Source organism: Aedes aegypti, chromosome 1, assembly GCF_002204515.2.
Source record: "Aedes aegypti strain LVP_AGWG chromosome 1, AaegL5.0 Primary Assembly, whole genome shotgun sequence".
In the NCBI taxonomy this organism is placed as follows: Eukaryota; Metazoa; Arthropoda; class Insecta; order Diptera; family Culicidae; genus Aedes; species Aedes aegypti.
The window spans coordinates 74,138,085-74,154,409 of NC_035107.1; the positions used below are offsets into that span (position 1 = coordinate 74,138,085).

Consider the following 16,325-nt stretch of genomic DNA (forward strand, 5'->3'; position numbering starts at 1 on the left):
TACCGTGCGAGACAGTCGATAGTTCTCGTGTGTCCGGGTTCACCCCCGTTTTTCCAAATCTTTGGTATTTCGACGCCTATTGCAAAGTGTTTTTAGTGCAGTGAAGAGCCTTAGTTCGGCTTGGAAGCGGAACACTTTTGGCGAAGCCATTGTGTTGCCGATTAATCGAGTTTTGCGCAAAAGTATTGAACGTTTTCGCCATTGCGTGGTTATTTTCCGATCACGTGTATTGTAGAAGACAACTCACACCTCGTCCCGTGTGCTACCTGAGTGATCATCGTTTGTGGTATGCATATAGCGTGCACAGCGGTGCGCTCTCCACACCGACAGTGGTCACCATCGTTATCGACGCCTGTGTTGGTTGGTGGCAGGCAGTGAGAGACCAACCACACATACACCGTACCAGCGAACCAGGAACCAGACCGTCCTTTTTTGATCACGTGTATCATCGAAGGCAGCTCGCACCCCGTCCCGTGTGCTACCTGTGTGCAGTGCAGAGTTCATCAGTGCGATCATCGTCTGTGGTGTGCGTATAGCGTGGACAGCGGAGATCAACCACACATCTACGCGTCCCAGCGAATGGTCGTACGTTACTTGCTACCTCTCCCCAAGCGTAGACGCCCATCGGTTACAGCATCGACGACGCCAGCGTGGATAGAGTAAAAGATAAGTACCTCTCGTTGTCATTCTCCTCTTCACGTCTTTTTTGATTAGTTTTTACTGCGTGTGAAAGTTTTCCCTCTTCCCTTTCCCCTTTGTATGTTTTTTTTTCAGTTTGATTCAATTTCCATTTCTGTGAATAGTGTTAGTTTGAGTTTTTCGTGCGCCCTTTGCGGTGTTAAGCTACCGCAATGGGTGTAGATGATGATGGCGGGGGAACGTCGTATCCCCTCACTGAGTCTTCGAATGTGTTGAACCAACAAAACACAAACACCTCTATGCCCAATCCATGTGTGTCCCCTCAATCTGATGTGTCTCAAATGGACACCAATATTCTACCATCTCCGACGTCCCCTCGCCTCAAGGCCTACCCGCCCGACTCTGGTGGGCCTTTTGTTGTTTTCTTTCGATCCAAAGGCAAACGGTTGAACACTATTCAGATTAGTAAGGATCTGACTAAGCGATTCTCTTCCGTTGTCGCCATTGACACAGTGGGTTCTGGTAAGCTGCGCGTCACCGTCAGTGACCGTAAACAGGCCAATGAGATTGTGGCCTGTGAGCTCTTTACTCGTGAGTACCAAACTTATCTGCCAAGCCATCGGGTTGAGATTGCGGGAGTGGTCACCGAAGGCAGTATGACCTGCGAAGAATTGATGCAAGGTTGTGGTCGCTTCAAAAACCCTTCTCTCCCATCTGTCCCCATACTGGAATGCAAGCAATTGCATTCCGTATCCCTGGTGGGAGAAAAGAAGATCTATTCACATTCTGAATCCTTCTGTGTGACCTTTTCCGGATCTGCTTTGCCGAATTTTCTTGTAATCGGCAAACTTCGTTTACCTGTGCGGCTGTACGTACCGAAGGTAATGAATTGCACAAATTGCAAGCAGCTGGGCCATACTGCCCAGTATTGCTGCAATAAACCTCGCTGTGCTTCTTGCGGGGAGAGACATGTGGATGGTGCATGTAGTATACCGCCAAAATGCGTTTATTGCAACGAAAGTCCACCACATGCCCTCGAAAACTGCCCGACGTACGTACGCCGGCAGCAACATCAGCGACGATCATTAGAGCAGCGCTCTCGGCGTAGTTTTGCCGAGATGTTGAAAAAGGCTGCTCCGTCTGCTGAATCCCAAAATATCTACTCTTCTCTGTCTCTTGATGATCAGGGCTCCGACTCTGAGGTTGGTGAAGGAATTTCCTTCGTTTTCAAGGGTTCATCGAGGAAGCGTGTGAGACTCCAGAGACCCACAAAAAAGCCTCGGAATCTGTCTAGCAGTGATGACCCACCAGCCATGAAAAATACTAAGCCTGTCGCGAAAGTCTCAAAGCTTTCACCTCCTGGATTCAAACTCCAAGAGGAAAGAGACTTTCCGCCACTACCGGGAAAATCTAAAATCCCAAATATTCCAAAATTTCAAACTGCTCAGCCAAAAGAAAGTTCGCATTCGGAGCCCCTAGGGCAACCTCAGGGCGTTCCAATGTTTACGCTTTCTGGCATTGTAGATATCATCCTTAATTTCTTCAATGCTTCTGACCCAGTGAAGAACATTGTCAAAGGATTGCTTCCATGTGTGACTCCTCTTTTGAAGCAACTGGCTTCTAGAATGCCCCTCCTTGCAACGATCATATCTTTTGATGGATAAATTATCCACAGAGGTCGAAGATATGATTTCTGTTCTACACTGGAACTGTCGTAGTATTATGCCTAAATTAGATAGTTTTAAATTTTTAGTTAGTAATTTACAGTGCGATGTTTTTGCGTTATCAGAAACATGGCTAACACCTGATGTGACCCTTCCTTTCCATGATTTTAATATTATTCGCCTGGATCGATCCGACTCATATGGAGGAGTGCTTTTGGGGATCAAAAAGCATCACTCGTTCTACAGAGTCGATCTGCCGCCGATGTCAGGCATTGAAGTCGTTGCATGTCAGGTGACTATCCGAGGCAAAAGCCTCAGTGTCGCCTCCATATATCTTCCTCCGAGATCGGCGATATCTCGCAGAGATCTCTCTCACATCTGCTCTGTTATGCCTGAACCACGGTTGTTCATTGGGGATTTCAACTCCCACGGAACAGGCTGGGGGGAACTGTATGACGACCACCGATCAACGTTGATATATGACCTCTGCGACGACTTCAATATGACAATTCTCAACACTGGGGAAGTTACACGAGTGGCACCTCCAGCTCAAGATGGAAGTCCTAGGGATAGCCGTTTAGACCTCTCAATATGTTCAAGCTCGTTATCGCTGGATTGTTCATGGAGGGTAATCCAGGATCCCCATGGTAGCGATCACTTGCCGATCGTAGTTTCAATTTCCAATGGAACACAACAGTCTTCATCCATCGATCTCGCCTACGACCTCACAAAGCACATAGACTGGGGAAAGTACGCGGAAACGATCATTGATGGAGAACAAGCGGTAGAAGTACTTCCTCCGTTGGACGAGTATCGCTTTTTATCCGAGTTGATTCTCAACAGCGCTCTTCAAGCCCAACGCCGTCCTGTGCCTGGTCCGTCGGTTCGCAAGAAGCCTCCCAATCCGTGGTGGGATGAAGAGTGTAAGGCACTCTATCGCGAGAAATCCGCCGCGTTTAAAGACTTCCGGAAACGTGGTTCAATTGACAACTATGAGCGCTATTCTTCCCTTGAACGCAAGTTTAAAAGCTTGGTCAAAGCGAAGAAAGGCGGTTATTGGCGTCATTTTGTGGAAGGATTATCACGTGAGACCTCGTTGAGAACGCTTTGGACCGTCGGAAGAAGAATGCGTAATACATCGTCGGTTAATGAAGATCGAGAGAGCTCTCCTCGGTGGATTATCGATTTCGCTAAGAAAGTTTGTCCGGATTCCGTTCCTGTTGATCGCGTGCGACGAGATATTCCGGTGGATAGGAACGCCATGGATAGACCTTTTTCGATGGTTGAATTCTCACTTGCTCTCCTTTCATGTAACAATTCCGCTCCAGGAATGGATCGAATCAAGTTCAATTTGCTTAAGGGCCTACCTGACGTCGCAAAGAGGCGCCTATTGAACTTGTTTAATCACTTTCTGGAGTGTAACATTGTTCCGGATGACTGGAGGCAGGTGAGAGTAATAGCCATCCAAAAACCCGGGAAACCCGCGTCGAACTATAATTCGTACCGCCCAATTGCGATGTTGTCGTGTATTCGCAAGTTGTTAGAGAAGATGATTCTCTTTCGGCTGGATAAATGGGTTGAATCGAATGGCATGCTGTCAGATACACAGTTTGGTTTTCGCAGAGCCAAAGGAACGAACGACTGTCTTGCGCTGCTTTCTTCAGAAATTCAACTTGCCTTTGCCCAAAAGGAACAGATGGGTTCAGTGTTTTTGGATATTAAGGGTGCTTTTGACTCAGTTTGTGTTGATGTCCTTTCCGACAAACTCCACGCAAGTGGCCTTTCATCAATTTTGAACAATTTTTTGTACAATTTGTTGTCCGAGAAGCATATGAGTTTTACTCATGGCAACTTGTCAGTTTCACGAATTAGCTACATGGGTCTCCCCCAGGGATCATGTCTGAGTCCCCTTCTTTATAATTTTTATGTGAGAGACATTGATGACTGTCTCATGGAAAATTGCTCGTTAAGACAGCTTGCAGACGACTGTGTTGTTTCTGTCACAGGACCAACAGCAGCCGAACTACAAGGACCCTTACAAGATACTCTGGACAATTTGTCTACTTGGGCCTTAAAGCTGGGTATCGAATTCTCTGCGGAGAAAACTGAGGTGGTTGTCTTTTCAAAGAAACACAAACCTGCCAAGTTTCCGCTTACACTCATGGGTAAGACAATCACTCATAGCTTGTCTTCTAAATATCTCGGGGTCTGGTTCGACGCCAAATGCACCTGGGGGAAACACATTGTGTATCTGACACAGAAATGCCAAAAACGAATCAACTTCATGCGAACTATAACCGGAACATGGTGGGGAGCCCATCCGGAAGATCTGATCAAGCTGTACCAAACAACCATCTTGTCGGTCTTAGAGTACGGTAGCTTTTGCTTTCAATCCGCGGCGAAAACACATATGCTGAAGGTACAGCGGATTCAGTACCGCTGTCTTCGCATCGCGCTAGGCTGCATGAACTCGACTCACACAATGAGTTTAGAGGTACTTGCAGGAGTACAGCCCCTGACAGATCGTTTCGCGGAGTTAACACTCAGATTCCTCATCCGTTGTGAGGTTCTCAATCCATTGGTTATTGAAAACTACGAAAAGCTGCTTGAACATAACCCTCAAACTCGTTTCATGAGTGTGTACTACTGGTACATGACGCTGGAGGTTAGCCCATCTTCGGTTAACACCAATCGTGATAACTTCCTAGAATTCGACTGTTCCTCTGTAGTATTTGATTTGTCCATGAAGCAAGATATCCATGGTATACCAGATCACTTTCGTTCAAAGTTTATCCCTCCCATGTTTGCAAGTAAATTCGGGCATGTCAGCGAGAGCCGACAGTTCTTCACTGATGGGTCAAAAATGGATGATATCACTGGTTTCGGTGTTTACAACGTTTCTCATAGCGCCTCCTTCATGCTTCAAAAACCATGTTCTGTATATGTTGCTGAACTAGCAGCTATATATTACACCTTAGAGTACATCAGTTCTCTCCCACCCGAGCACTTCTTCATTTTTTCCGACAGTTTAAGTTCTCTGGAGGCTGTTCGGTCAATGAAGCCGGTGAAGCACTCAGCGTACTTCCTGAATAGAATACGCCAGGCATTGAGTGCTTTGTCAATTCGCTCTTACACTATTACCCTAGCTTGGGTCCCTTCGCATTGCTCCATTCCTGGCAATGAGAAAGCGGACTCTCTGGCTAAGGTAGGCGCTAAAGAAGGCGATGTTTACGAGCGTCAAATCGCCTTCGAAGAATTTTTTGCATTGGATCAAGGTCTCCCGATCAGCTGGCAACAGAAATGGAGAGACGGAGAAATGGGTAGATGGCTGCATTCCATATTTCCACAGGTGTCGAAAAAGCCATGGTTTAAGGGGTTGGGCATGAGCCGTGATTTCATTCGTGTCATGTGTCGGCTTATGTCCAATCACTATTCGTTAAGCGCGCATACCCACCGTATTGGGCTCTCAGAAAGCAATCTCTGTGTTTGCGGCGTGGCTTACCAGGATATCGAACATGTTGTGTGGGGATGCGTTGAACATCGTGGCGTCAGATCTGAGCTGACTGAAACTCTCCGGATCCGAGGAAAACAGCAGAAACCTGTCAGGGAAGTGTTGGCGGGCCTTGATTTAGAATATATGAATTTAATCCATCTGTTTTTGAAGCGTATCAATATCCGGGTTTGATTGTGTTCGTTCCCTGTCTTTCTTTTTCCCATTCAAATTGTCCTCTTCTCGTCGTGTCTCCCACAAACCGTTTCTGTTTAGTTTCATTACAGATCTGGACATCCTGTCCCTTCAAGCTTCATCAGCTTAGTAGTCTAAGTAGCTTAAGAAATTCCAAAAAATCCTTTCCTTCCCTGTTTCAAATGTATCCACTAACCTTAAAACTTCCGCAAACTAACATAGTTTTTAAAATAAGTTCAAATTTCAAAATGTAAATAATGTAAAAAAAAGAAAAGATTTCGGCTCTGTTATGCCCTACGGCGCCTGAGCCTGCCAAATAAACGAGATAAGTAAAACAAAAAAAAAGAAATTAATCACTAGGGTATGGAGTGAAGCAACACGAATCACTTGAATATAAAGACAATCAATCCTGAATCACTGGGATATGAGGAGTTTCTGACTTGAATAATTTGAATATGATTTGCGTCAGGCATGAATCACTCGCACATGCATTTAAACATACCCGAAGCCTTGCATCAGATCTGAAACACTTGAATATGATATGATTCTGATCATAATCACTTTCACTTCCAAATGCCAAAGGCTATCTGAACAACAACAATTCTTCAATAAACATGTTCACTACACTCAGCCAGCACGTCGTTGGCGAGTGATGTGTAATATTTCAATACCTAAAACATAATGCGCTCTCGGGCTGGGCATTGGATATAAATAGAAAGCGTTGTGTTTGGATGGGCATTTAAGGTGATTATAAAACGAAGCCAAATTTTGAATTTTCAAGTGCACAAGACTGGAGAATCTGTCAAAAGTTCGCGTTGAAAATCAATCAAATTGCTTAATTGCTGGTGGTGACCAATGGGATAAATTTTCAATGCAAAGCGCTGCTTGGTTCTCAAGTCTTGTGCTCTTGAAAATTTGAGGTGTGGCTTCGTTTTATAATCACCTTTCCGCTTTGCGAAAAAGGACCACGTGATTATTGAGCTGAAATCGAATTCAGGTTAACTTCTGCGTCCATGAGTCCTCTCGTGGTGTAGGGGTAATGCGCCCTAAATAGAGATCAGAAAGTCGTGAGTTCGATTCTCACCGCGAAGACGTGTAACTTTTTCGCAAAACTTCACATCGATTTGTTTATTTAATCCAATTGCAAAGTATATTTAATGTTTAGTTTTTCGGTAGTTGTCAAACTTCCACTCGGCTGGTTAGCCGTAAACCATGAATCATAATTAAGGCCCAAGTAAAAATGGTGCAAAAGTCAAAAATGAAAAAGCAGTTTTCTCTTTTAAAATAAACAAATCGAAGAAAATAGAAACACACAGCTCTTTTATTTGCCAAATAAAAAGTCTGTGTGTTTTTATTTTCATCAATTTGTTGTTTTAAAAGGAGAAAACTGCTTTTTCAGTTCTGACTTTTGTGCCATTTTTTCTTGCACCTTAATAAAAAAAAACATGTTCATTACTGCTACCTAGTGACAAAATTATGAACTTAACTCTTTGCCTTCCGAATTTCCTAGACCTCGTGAACAACTTTACCAAAAACTTGAATATTCTTTCTAATTAAAATTATGAGATAAAACTTGTATGAAATTAAAAATATATAAATCAATCTGTTTTCCACTTGACTTTCTAAATAACTTTGCCGAAGACTCGAACTTTCAATTTCATCTGGTGCTACACGTAGCGAACTGGACTATCGAATTTCATACGTTTTGCCTCATGAAAGGTGGAACGATTATTGCAATACGAACGCTTTATGTATCGTTTCAGCATCACCCCACATCAAGGCGTCGATAGGCGCGGGGTGTACGCACGAACCTACCGATCGCAAGGTTCTTGGTTCAATTCCAGGTTGCCGCGAAAACTATTTTTGTTTTCAAATTTCGGTTTCATAAGGCAAATTTATGAATTTCAATCCGATTTCTTGTGGCGAATTGTCATAAGGGGTTCCTATTAGAGTGTCCATCCCGGGACATCCCGGGACAAAAGGTCCCGGGATTTGACAAATTTCGGGATTTCCCGTTTCCCGGGATTTTATTTCTGACATCCCGGGAATCCCGGGATTCCCGAAAAGTACGTAGAATTTGATGAAAACCACTAATTTTCAATGAAAAACAATGACATTTTTCCTCAATGAAAAAAAGAATAAACGCGTAATTATTTTCATGCAAAGATCAATTTAACAAAGAAGAAACACATATTTTAATTTGTCTAGTTGCAAAATTTGTAATGCTTTTCTTTCTAACATTAGCCGTTTTAATAAGCCTATGCTGAGATAACAAATTTGAAAGTACATCTGGACTGCCGCAAATCGCAAGTCAGTACCATATGTAAAAAGTAGATATTGAGAAAATTGAGAGAGAAGTTTTCAATCTCGTTTTACATACAAATATTCTAAAAAAATCCAGAAGATTCAAACATTTTTCGATCTCAATGAAACTTTCATAATTTGCTTTTCACTCCGTTACGTTTCCAAGAAAAATATAAAGATGAGCAAATAACGATTCATTTTTGTGTTACACGATGCGAAAATCTGCAGTGGGAATGACATGCATTTATTTTTTTATTATGGGACAATTCGACTTGGTGTTTTCTTTCCTAATATAACTGAACAAAAAGTGATTGTGGATACGAGTAACTGACATTGAAGGGATTTCTCGTTAGTGCAGCTGAAAGATCATAAGAAGATATAATGAAAACTGATATTTTGAAACTCAATTTTGACCAAAATGCAAATGGGACTGACTTGCTATTCACGGCAGTAAACTTCAGTCAATAATTTTTAGTAATTAACTTTCAACATGATCTGCAATACCTTCAATGATCTTAAATCGTTTCTTTTATTCAAAAATTTCTATCCTTTTCAAATGTTCGAAGCAAATTGCTTTAAAATTATGACTTAACTTTTTATCATACTTCCATTCATAAGTGTTATAGAGAATTTGCATAGCAAACCCGTACGTTATTTTGTCAAGTTAGGTTACTTCATCAGAATAAGAAAGTCTTATCTGAAATGTGATTTGCTATAATTAACATATTATTTTGAAAAATTACATTATCTGTTTATTTCGTTGAAAAAAAAACTGTATTGTTAAATTTGTACTTCCATTTCAACCGAAATGCTAGTATTATTGAAAATTTGATAAATCCCGGGATCCCGGGATTTCCCGGGACAAGCACAGATTTTTGTCCCGAATCCCGGGACGAGCAAAATGGCCGGGAAATGGACACTCTAGTTCCTATGTTTATTGATAGTCCATTTGCATGAGTGTAAACACTACAAGTGTCGACTTTATTTTCTTCTACTGGTCAATTTTTCATACCAATTAAAAATATTATACTCAAAGGCATGTTTATATCACAAATAATTGTTTATCATGGCCCAATCGCTTATCAAAGTGAATCCTGGGATCCAACGATCCTTCCCATTAACAAACATCCCTCCCAGTAATCTTTGTGGAGATGCAGAGGTAAACACGGTCTCCAAATAGCAAAGGTTACACACTAACATTCCTTCCTCCAGTCGCACGTGATTACCTGGCCGGCGCTGTTATTGATCCTGTATAAATAGAGGCACTGAATTATGCACACTGACGAAGATTATGGCCAATCCCAGCCAAACTTCTAGTCGATTCTTTGTGCATCTTCACTGACTTCGGTAAATCACGGAATAGCAACCTTTGATAGGTGTAGTCAGTCTAAGCTAAGTTATAAGTAAAAACACATTTTATCGCTGTCCAATTATAACTTTTGACAGCAATCGCAATTTTGGACTAGTTCAAATGGGGTTCCAGGTGTTCCTTCAGGAAAACTTCCAAAGATTCCTTCAAAAACTCCTCTCGAAATGTCTCCTGAGACTCTTCCAGAGGTTTTTCTCCAGAAACTCTTTCGAGAATTCCTCCCGAGATTTTACCCGAAATTCCTCGAAAATAATCTCTATCGTAATTCCAACAGGTTTTGTCAGAGATTCCTCCAGGAAGAACTTTTATTCACTACCAGATTTTCTCAACTGGTTCCGATAGGGCTCCAGAAATACCTTCAGCAATTCGTTCAGGAGTTTCGCCAGGAGATTTACAAAGATTTCTCGTCTACTCCTTCAGAGATTCTTCCAAAGATTCTTCAAGCGATTTCATCTGCTATTCCTTCAAAAATTCTTCCAGAAACACCAACAATTTCTCTAGGAAAATCTCTGTAGGGTGTTTTGCAGAGATGTCTTCAAGGCTTTCTCCAGGTTACATTATAATAATTTCTATAAAAAATCAGATATTTTTCCAGCGATTTCCCCAAATATTCTTTAGGTAGTCCTCTAAATATTCCTCTACAAATTATTTCTAAGAAGAATTCCAACGAAAATTTATACACTTATCCACCAATTTATCCATTTATTATATTATATTATTTATCCAAAAATGTAGTTGAAATGAACAAATTTGAGGGCAGAACTAAATAGTTTTACAGATTGATTTTTTTATATGGAAATGCACCACCTTGATGTCACCTGAGTTAAAGATATCGTACCTAAAACAAGTTCGGCAAACATAATACCATTATATTTCGTAATACTTTCAAGTTGTTTGATAAGGACTGTCCTCATTTGAGGACGCTGGGCGTTAACGAGTTGAAGGCGCAGGTTCGATGAATGCAATCAATGTATTATCTATTCTATGCAGACGGTGTAATGTATCCTTGGAAACTATAGAGTCATAACATATGATTTCCAAAGAGTCACGCAACTGCTGGGAATACGAGACGACACGAGGAAATGACGTGGTGCGGTGCTGGCTGAATACTTTACTATCGCACACGCAGATTGATTGGCAGTTGCATTAGTTTTGAAGTCAACTCGAGAAAGCTTGTGTCGATTCAAGGCAAAATATTTCGGACAGTTCCAATTATAAATCGACCGCTGGGTAAGCGATGAAGCATCAACAGGTGGTTCCGGATTATTCCGCGATGGTGCAAACCTCCGGCACGGTGCTGTGTTTGGTATTTTCCGGTTGGGTTCTTTTCAGGTATTGATCGAGATAAAAAATTACTTTAGGTAATTGAATTTGCGTTTCTTTCAGGCTAGTGCAAGCGATTTTTTGGTTACCGGGATATTTGGAGCAATCCCAGGGTAAATTGTATGACAAAATAGAAAGGAAGGATACAGCGCAAAAACCTTCCAACAAGAACGCCAAGGCCAAGGACTCCGACGCTGAGGATAACGATGACGACGATTTGGAGAAAAGTGAAGAAAAAGGCAATGGCGACGCGAATGAACCGGAGAAGACGGGAAACAAAAAAGAAAACTAGAAATCACTTTCTGATTGGTCATATTACTCTCTTTATTTACACAAGAAAGTGCTGGTTTCTTTCTAATAGCTACTCGATCCACTAAAACAGTACACACTATAATAGTCAGGCCTCAACAACTAGATTCCACTTCTCTCTATGTCTACGTGTCTTTGCTGGGTTTTGAATCTATTTCTAAATTTGAATCACGAATTAAAATAAACTATCGTCAGAAAATGTTTCCTATAATTGCTAAACCAGCGATTTGCGCCGCTGCTGAGTTTGGAATACAAACGCACAAAAAGCTAAAATCCTTAATCGATATAGGGTAACAACACAATTCGAACAGCATCGAAACGGAAATTGGAACACAAATGCAAATGAAATGAAATTCAGTTCTCAGGAGAGGAACGAACAATACTTAACACAGGTAAACCAGAACTGGAAGAAACGGTTGCTCTTCGTGGGGACACAGTTTTTTTTTTCTTCAATACGAAGAAAATCTTTTCAGTTTGGCATGCAGCATGTCTGCGACGTTCAAGGACTTGGGCGTGCTGCTGGCTACGACGGAAGATGATTCCGGCTGCGGAGAGGACGTTGGCGTGGGGAGCTTTTCCTTGGTTGAAACGATGCCGTTTTGTTCCTGCAAGTAAAGAAATAGTTTGAAATTAATATTTGAACAGAATCGATGGGTAATAAGGTAATACAACGTTTGAGATTTAGGGATAAAAAAACTACTAGCATTAAATGCGGTCCATTATCCGAAATCTGTCTTATTGCCTTTTTCATAGAGACATCGTAGAGCGTAATAGATTTCCAGGAGTTTCCAAGTGACTTAACCTTCCTACATTACCTAATGCATTAAGAAAAAGTAACACATTATGCATTGAGGGTCAAAAATGACCCATGGCTTTGAACCGATTTTCGTTCTTTTAGGTTTATATGAGAGATATGGTACACTAGAATGGAACCTTGGAAATTGTTCGTGAGTATGGCCATTCTGGGCACAAGGGAACCTGGAACCTGTTTCAGAAGGAACTGGCGTATATCATATTCAATAGTTCATACACATGTATATAACGACGGTTAAAATTTCATGGTTTTTCATTCAGATTTACAAAAGCACCAACAGGACCAACATCTAGATTTGGCCGGTTTTTCGGAGTATTACGGAACCGTTTCCGCTAGGGTGTGATGTAGACATTTTCAGACCATCATATAGCTCCATCATGCGACGGCTCAAAATACATGATTTTAGATGAAAATGGTCACCATGCCATATACCAGGCGTTATGCCCCTACTGGAACAGAGCCTGCTTCTCCGCTTAGAGTTCTTGTGAGCACTTCCACAGTTATTAACGGAGAGGTTTGCCATTTGACTGTTTTTGCCTATGTTTGTCGTTTGGCAAGCACGATGATACTGTATGCCTGGGAAGTCGAGAAAAGTTTCAACCCGGAAAGATCCTCAACTGGTGGATTTCGAACCCATGCCCCTCAGTTTGATCTTGCTGAAAAGCTGCGCGATTACCACTAAGGCTATATGGACCTCTCAAATATGAAGTTATCATACTCGATTTCCATTTCCATTCGAAATTAGAAAAAATGATATATAAGGAATCGCAATCATTAGACAAGGCATAATTCAAGGTTTGGATATGTAAAACGACATTCTTTTAGGAAAACCCCCAGAGATTCCTTCAAGAATTCCTCTCTAAATATATAAATAGACTCTTCCAGAGAATTCAGGGATAATCTCTACTATAATCCTTATAGCAATTTCTTCACCAGAGCTTTTGCCAGATATTCCTCCAGGAAGAACTATTGTTCTCCATGATACATTTTAGACCAGTTCCGATAGGTCTCCATGAATATCTTAGCAATTCCTCCAGAAGTTTCTCCAGGGATTCGATAAGGAATTCATTTAAGGATTCTTGCAAACAATATTTACAGGGATTCCTTTAGAGATTCCTCCAGAATTTCTGCAGAAATGTCGCTAGTGATTCATCCAGAAATTTTTTTACTGCGATTCTTCCAGGCACTTCTTCCAGAAATCCTCCAAGATCTGTTTCAGGAATTCTTTCAGGGAAAAATCAGAATTTCTCCAGATAATTTTCAAACGATTTCTTCTGGTATTTTTTTTCTCTAGAAAATCAAGGATTCTTGCAGAGAATCTTCAAGGCTACACTGTTTCAATTTTATGGAGGGATTAATGTTTTAATGATGAATGCTTTTATGGAGTACTAGTGGTCCCGGAAAACTTCGTCTTGCCATCAAGTAGGCTGGTGAAAAATATCATGGAACCTCCCATACAAAATGACACATGGGGCTCTGCACAAAAATCTGTCTCTCTCTTTTTCTCCTTCGTGAAATTAGTAAACAACAAGGCCAGTAAACGTCAAAATCTCATGCAAAATCAAAACAGTGCAGAGCCTCATTAGTACTCTCCCGTTTTACCATTTTTTCCGAAAACTTCCCTAAGCTTTTCCGTCACACGAACATGTCGGAACACTTCAAGAAGACAACAATGAAAGAATTGTGCAAATCAGTTGCCCCGTTCTCAAGTCATTTCGTGACATACGAACACCACTCCATTTTTATTTATATATATATAGATAGATGTTAAATCTTGAAGAGAAGAAGCACAAATTTTTTACTTATGACGACAAAACTGAACGTTTGTTCAAAGTTGTCTTGAAAGGTCTCTCAAGTGACTATAAGTCACCTGAAGAGATCAAAAATGGAATAAATAAATGATTTACTTGGATTTTCCCCAGTCCAAGTAATCATTATGAAAAAAAGAACCCATTATTTAGTTCACTTCAACAAAAAAGAACTAAATAATATTAAAGCTTTAGAAAAAGCTAAACTTATGTTCGATGTCCGTGTGACGTGGGAACATTTCCAGAAACCTGGAGGAAATTACCAGAACCCCACTCAGTGCCGTCGGTGCCAAAAGTGGGGTCATGGTACAAAAAATTGTCGCATGTATGCTAAATGCATGATTTGCGGAGGTTCTTCTCACGCTAAGGACGACTGTCCTGTGAAAGAAGATACCAGAAAGTTTGAATGCGCCAATTGCAAGGGCCCTCACAAAGCTAACTTTTGGGAATGCATTTCACGCAAAAGAGTCGTTGAGGCTCGTGCCAGGCAGATAAAGGCTAATATCCGTTACGATAACGGTCGTTTCCGGAATTTGCCTGGTAGAGTATTGAACAATGCTCATTTTTCAGTTACGATCGCTTGATTAGAAATCATACGCATCAGGAAGATCATAATCATGCTCATTCACAAACAAATTTTAATCCGTCGAGTAGCCATTCGAATCTTTCAATTTCGAATGTATCTACACACGGTAAATCCTTTGCCGATATCGTAGCAGGTAATTTGAACTCTTCCCCTATTCGTTCCATGAGTACCCATTCTGCTTGTTTCAAATCAAATGGAAAAAAACCCTACCGCCACAGGTAACTCCTACCCCGCTTCTTCGTCTACCGAAAATTCCAATGGGAAATCATCAGATGATATGTCTGCCTCTGATTTTAATTTTCTAACTGAACAATTGAATCTAATGATTGATGCAATGTTCAAAGCCACCACTATGACTGAAGCAGTCCAAGTAGGTGTAAAATTTACAAATCAAATTGTTATTGGATTACGTTTTTCTAATGGATCCAAATAATAATTTAAATATTTTAAATTGGAATGCTCGTTCTCTGAATGGTAAAGAGGACGAGCTGTTTAATTTTCTTACAGCTAATAACGTGCATATAGCAGTTATTACCGAAACTTATTTAAAACCTGGATCCAAACTAAAAAAAGATCCTAACTTTTTTGTTTATCATAATGATCGACTTGATGGGGCATGTGGGGGAGTTGCAATCATCATTCATAGGCGTATAAAACATCAACTGTTTTCGTCATTTGAAACTAAAGTTTTTGAAACTTTAGGTGTTTCTGTTGAAACACAGTTTGGTAAATATACTTTCATAGCTGCCTATTTGCCTTTTCAATGCTCTGGACAGCAGGTTAATTTGCTCCAAACTGACTTGCGAAAATTGACTCGCAATAAGTCAAAATTTTTTGTCATTGGTGACTTTAATGCCAAACATCGGTCATAGAATAATTCTCAAAGTAATTCCAACGGCAGAATTTTATTTGATGAGTGCTCTTCAGGATATTTCTCAATATAATACCCTGATAGCCCTACATGTTTTTCCACTTCTAGAAATCCATCTACGATTGACTTGGTCTTAATCGACTCTAGTCATCTTTGTAGCCAATTAGTTACTCATGCTGTTTTTGATTCTGATCATGTCCCTGTTACATTTCAAATATCGCATGAAGCGATTCTCAATCCTATCAGCTCCACTTTCAATTATTTACGAGCCGACTGGAATATATATGAAACGTATGTTGACTCTAATCTTGATGTTAACATTTCTTTAGAAAATAAAATTGATATTGACAATGCTCTTGAAACTTTAACAAATTCCATTGTGGAAGCCAGGAACATTGCAATTCCAAAATGTGAAGTAAAATTTGAATCCGTGATTATAGACGATGATCTTAAACTCTTGATCCGTCTTAAAAACGTGAGGAGAAGGCAATTTCAGCGCACTCGTGATCCTGCTATGAAAATTATATGGCAGGATTTGCAGAAAGAAATCAAGAAACGTTTTGCAGATTTAAGAAACAAAAATTTTGAAAATAAAATTTCTCAATTGGACCCTGGCTCTAAGCCCTTTTGGAAATTATCTAAAATCTTGAAAAAACCTCAGAAGCCAATACCGGCATTGAAAGAGGAAAACAAATTATTACTAACTAATTGCGAAAAAGCTCAAAAACTTGCTATGCAGTTTGAAAGTGCGCACAATTTTAATTTAGGACTTACTAGTCCAATTGAAAATCAAGTTACTCAGGAGTTCGAAAATATTCTCAATCAAGAGAACGTTTTCGAAAATGCCTGGGAGACTGATTTGGAAGAAGTGAGAACTATTATTAAAAAATTCAAAAATATGAAAGCTCCTGGCGATGATGGAATTCTTTACATCCTCATCAAGAAACTTCCAG

General features: G+C 40.6%; 2 protein-coding genes across 5 annotated transcripts in view; one reads left to right on the forward strand and one right to left on the reverse strand.

Moving 5' to 3' along the window:
* The first annotated feature begins 10,700 nt into the window (after positions 1-10,700).
* LOC5574256 lies at positions 10,701-11,685 on the forward strand. Its single transcript, XM_021840078.1, has 2 exons — positions 10,701-10,993; positions 11,048-11,685. The coding sequence occupies exons 1-2, from the start codon at positions 10,899-10,901 to the stop codon at positions 11,274-11,276; spliced, it is 324 nt and encodes a 107-aa protein (XP_021695770.1). The 5' UTR covers positions 10,701-10,898; the 3' UTR covers positions 11,277-11,685.
* Positions 11,288-16,325, reverse strand: part of LOC5574257 — a 102,308-nt gene continuing 97,270 nt past the window's right edge. For all 4 annotated transcript variants that reach the window (XM_021840054.1, XM_021840063.1, XM_021840057.1 and 1 more), the window contains one exon: positions 11,288-11,898. In XM_021840054.1, the coding sequence (XP_021695746.1) occupies positions 11,743-11,898 (156 nt within the window). In that variant the 3' untranslated portion in view covers positions 11,288-11,742. The remainder of the gene's footprint in view (positions 11,899-16,325) is intronic.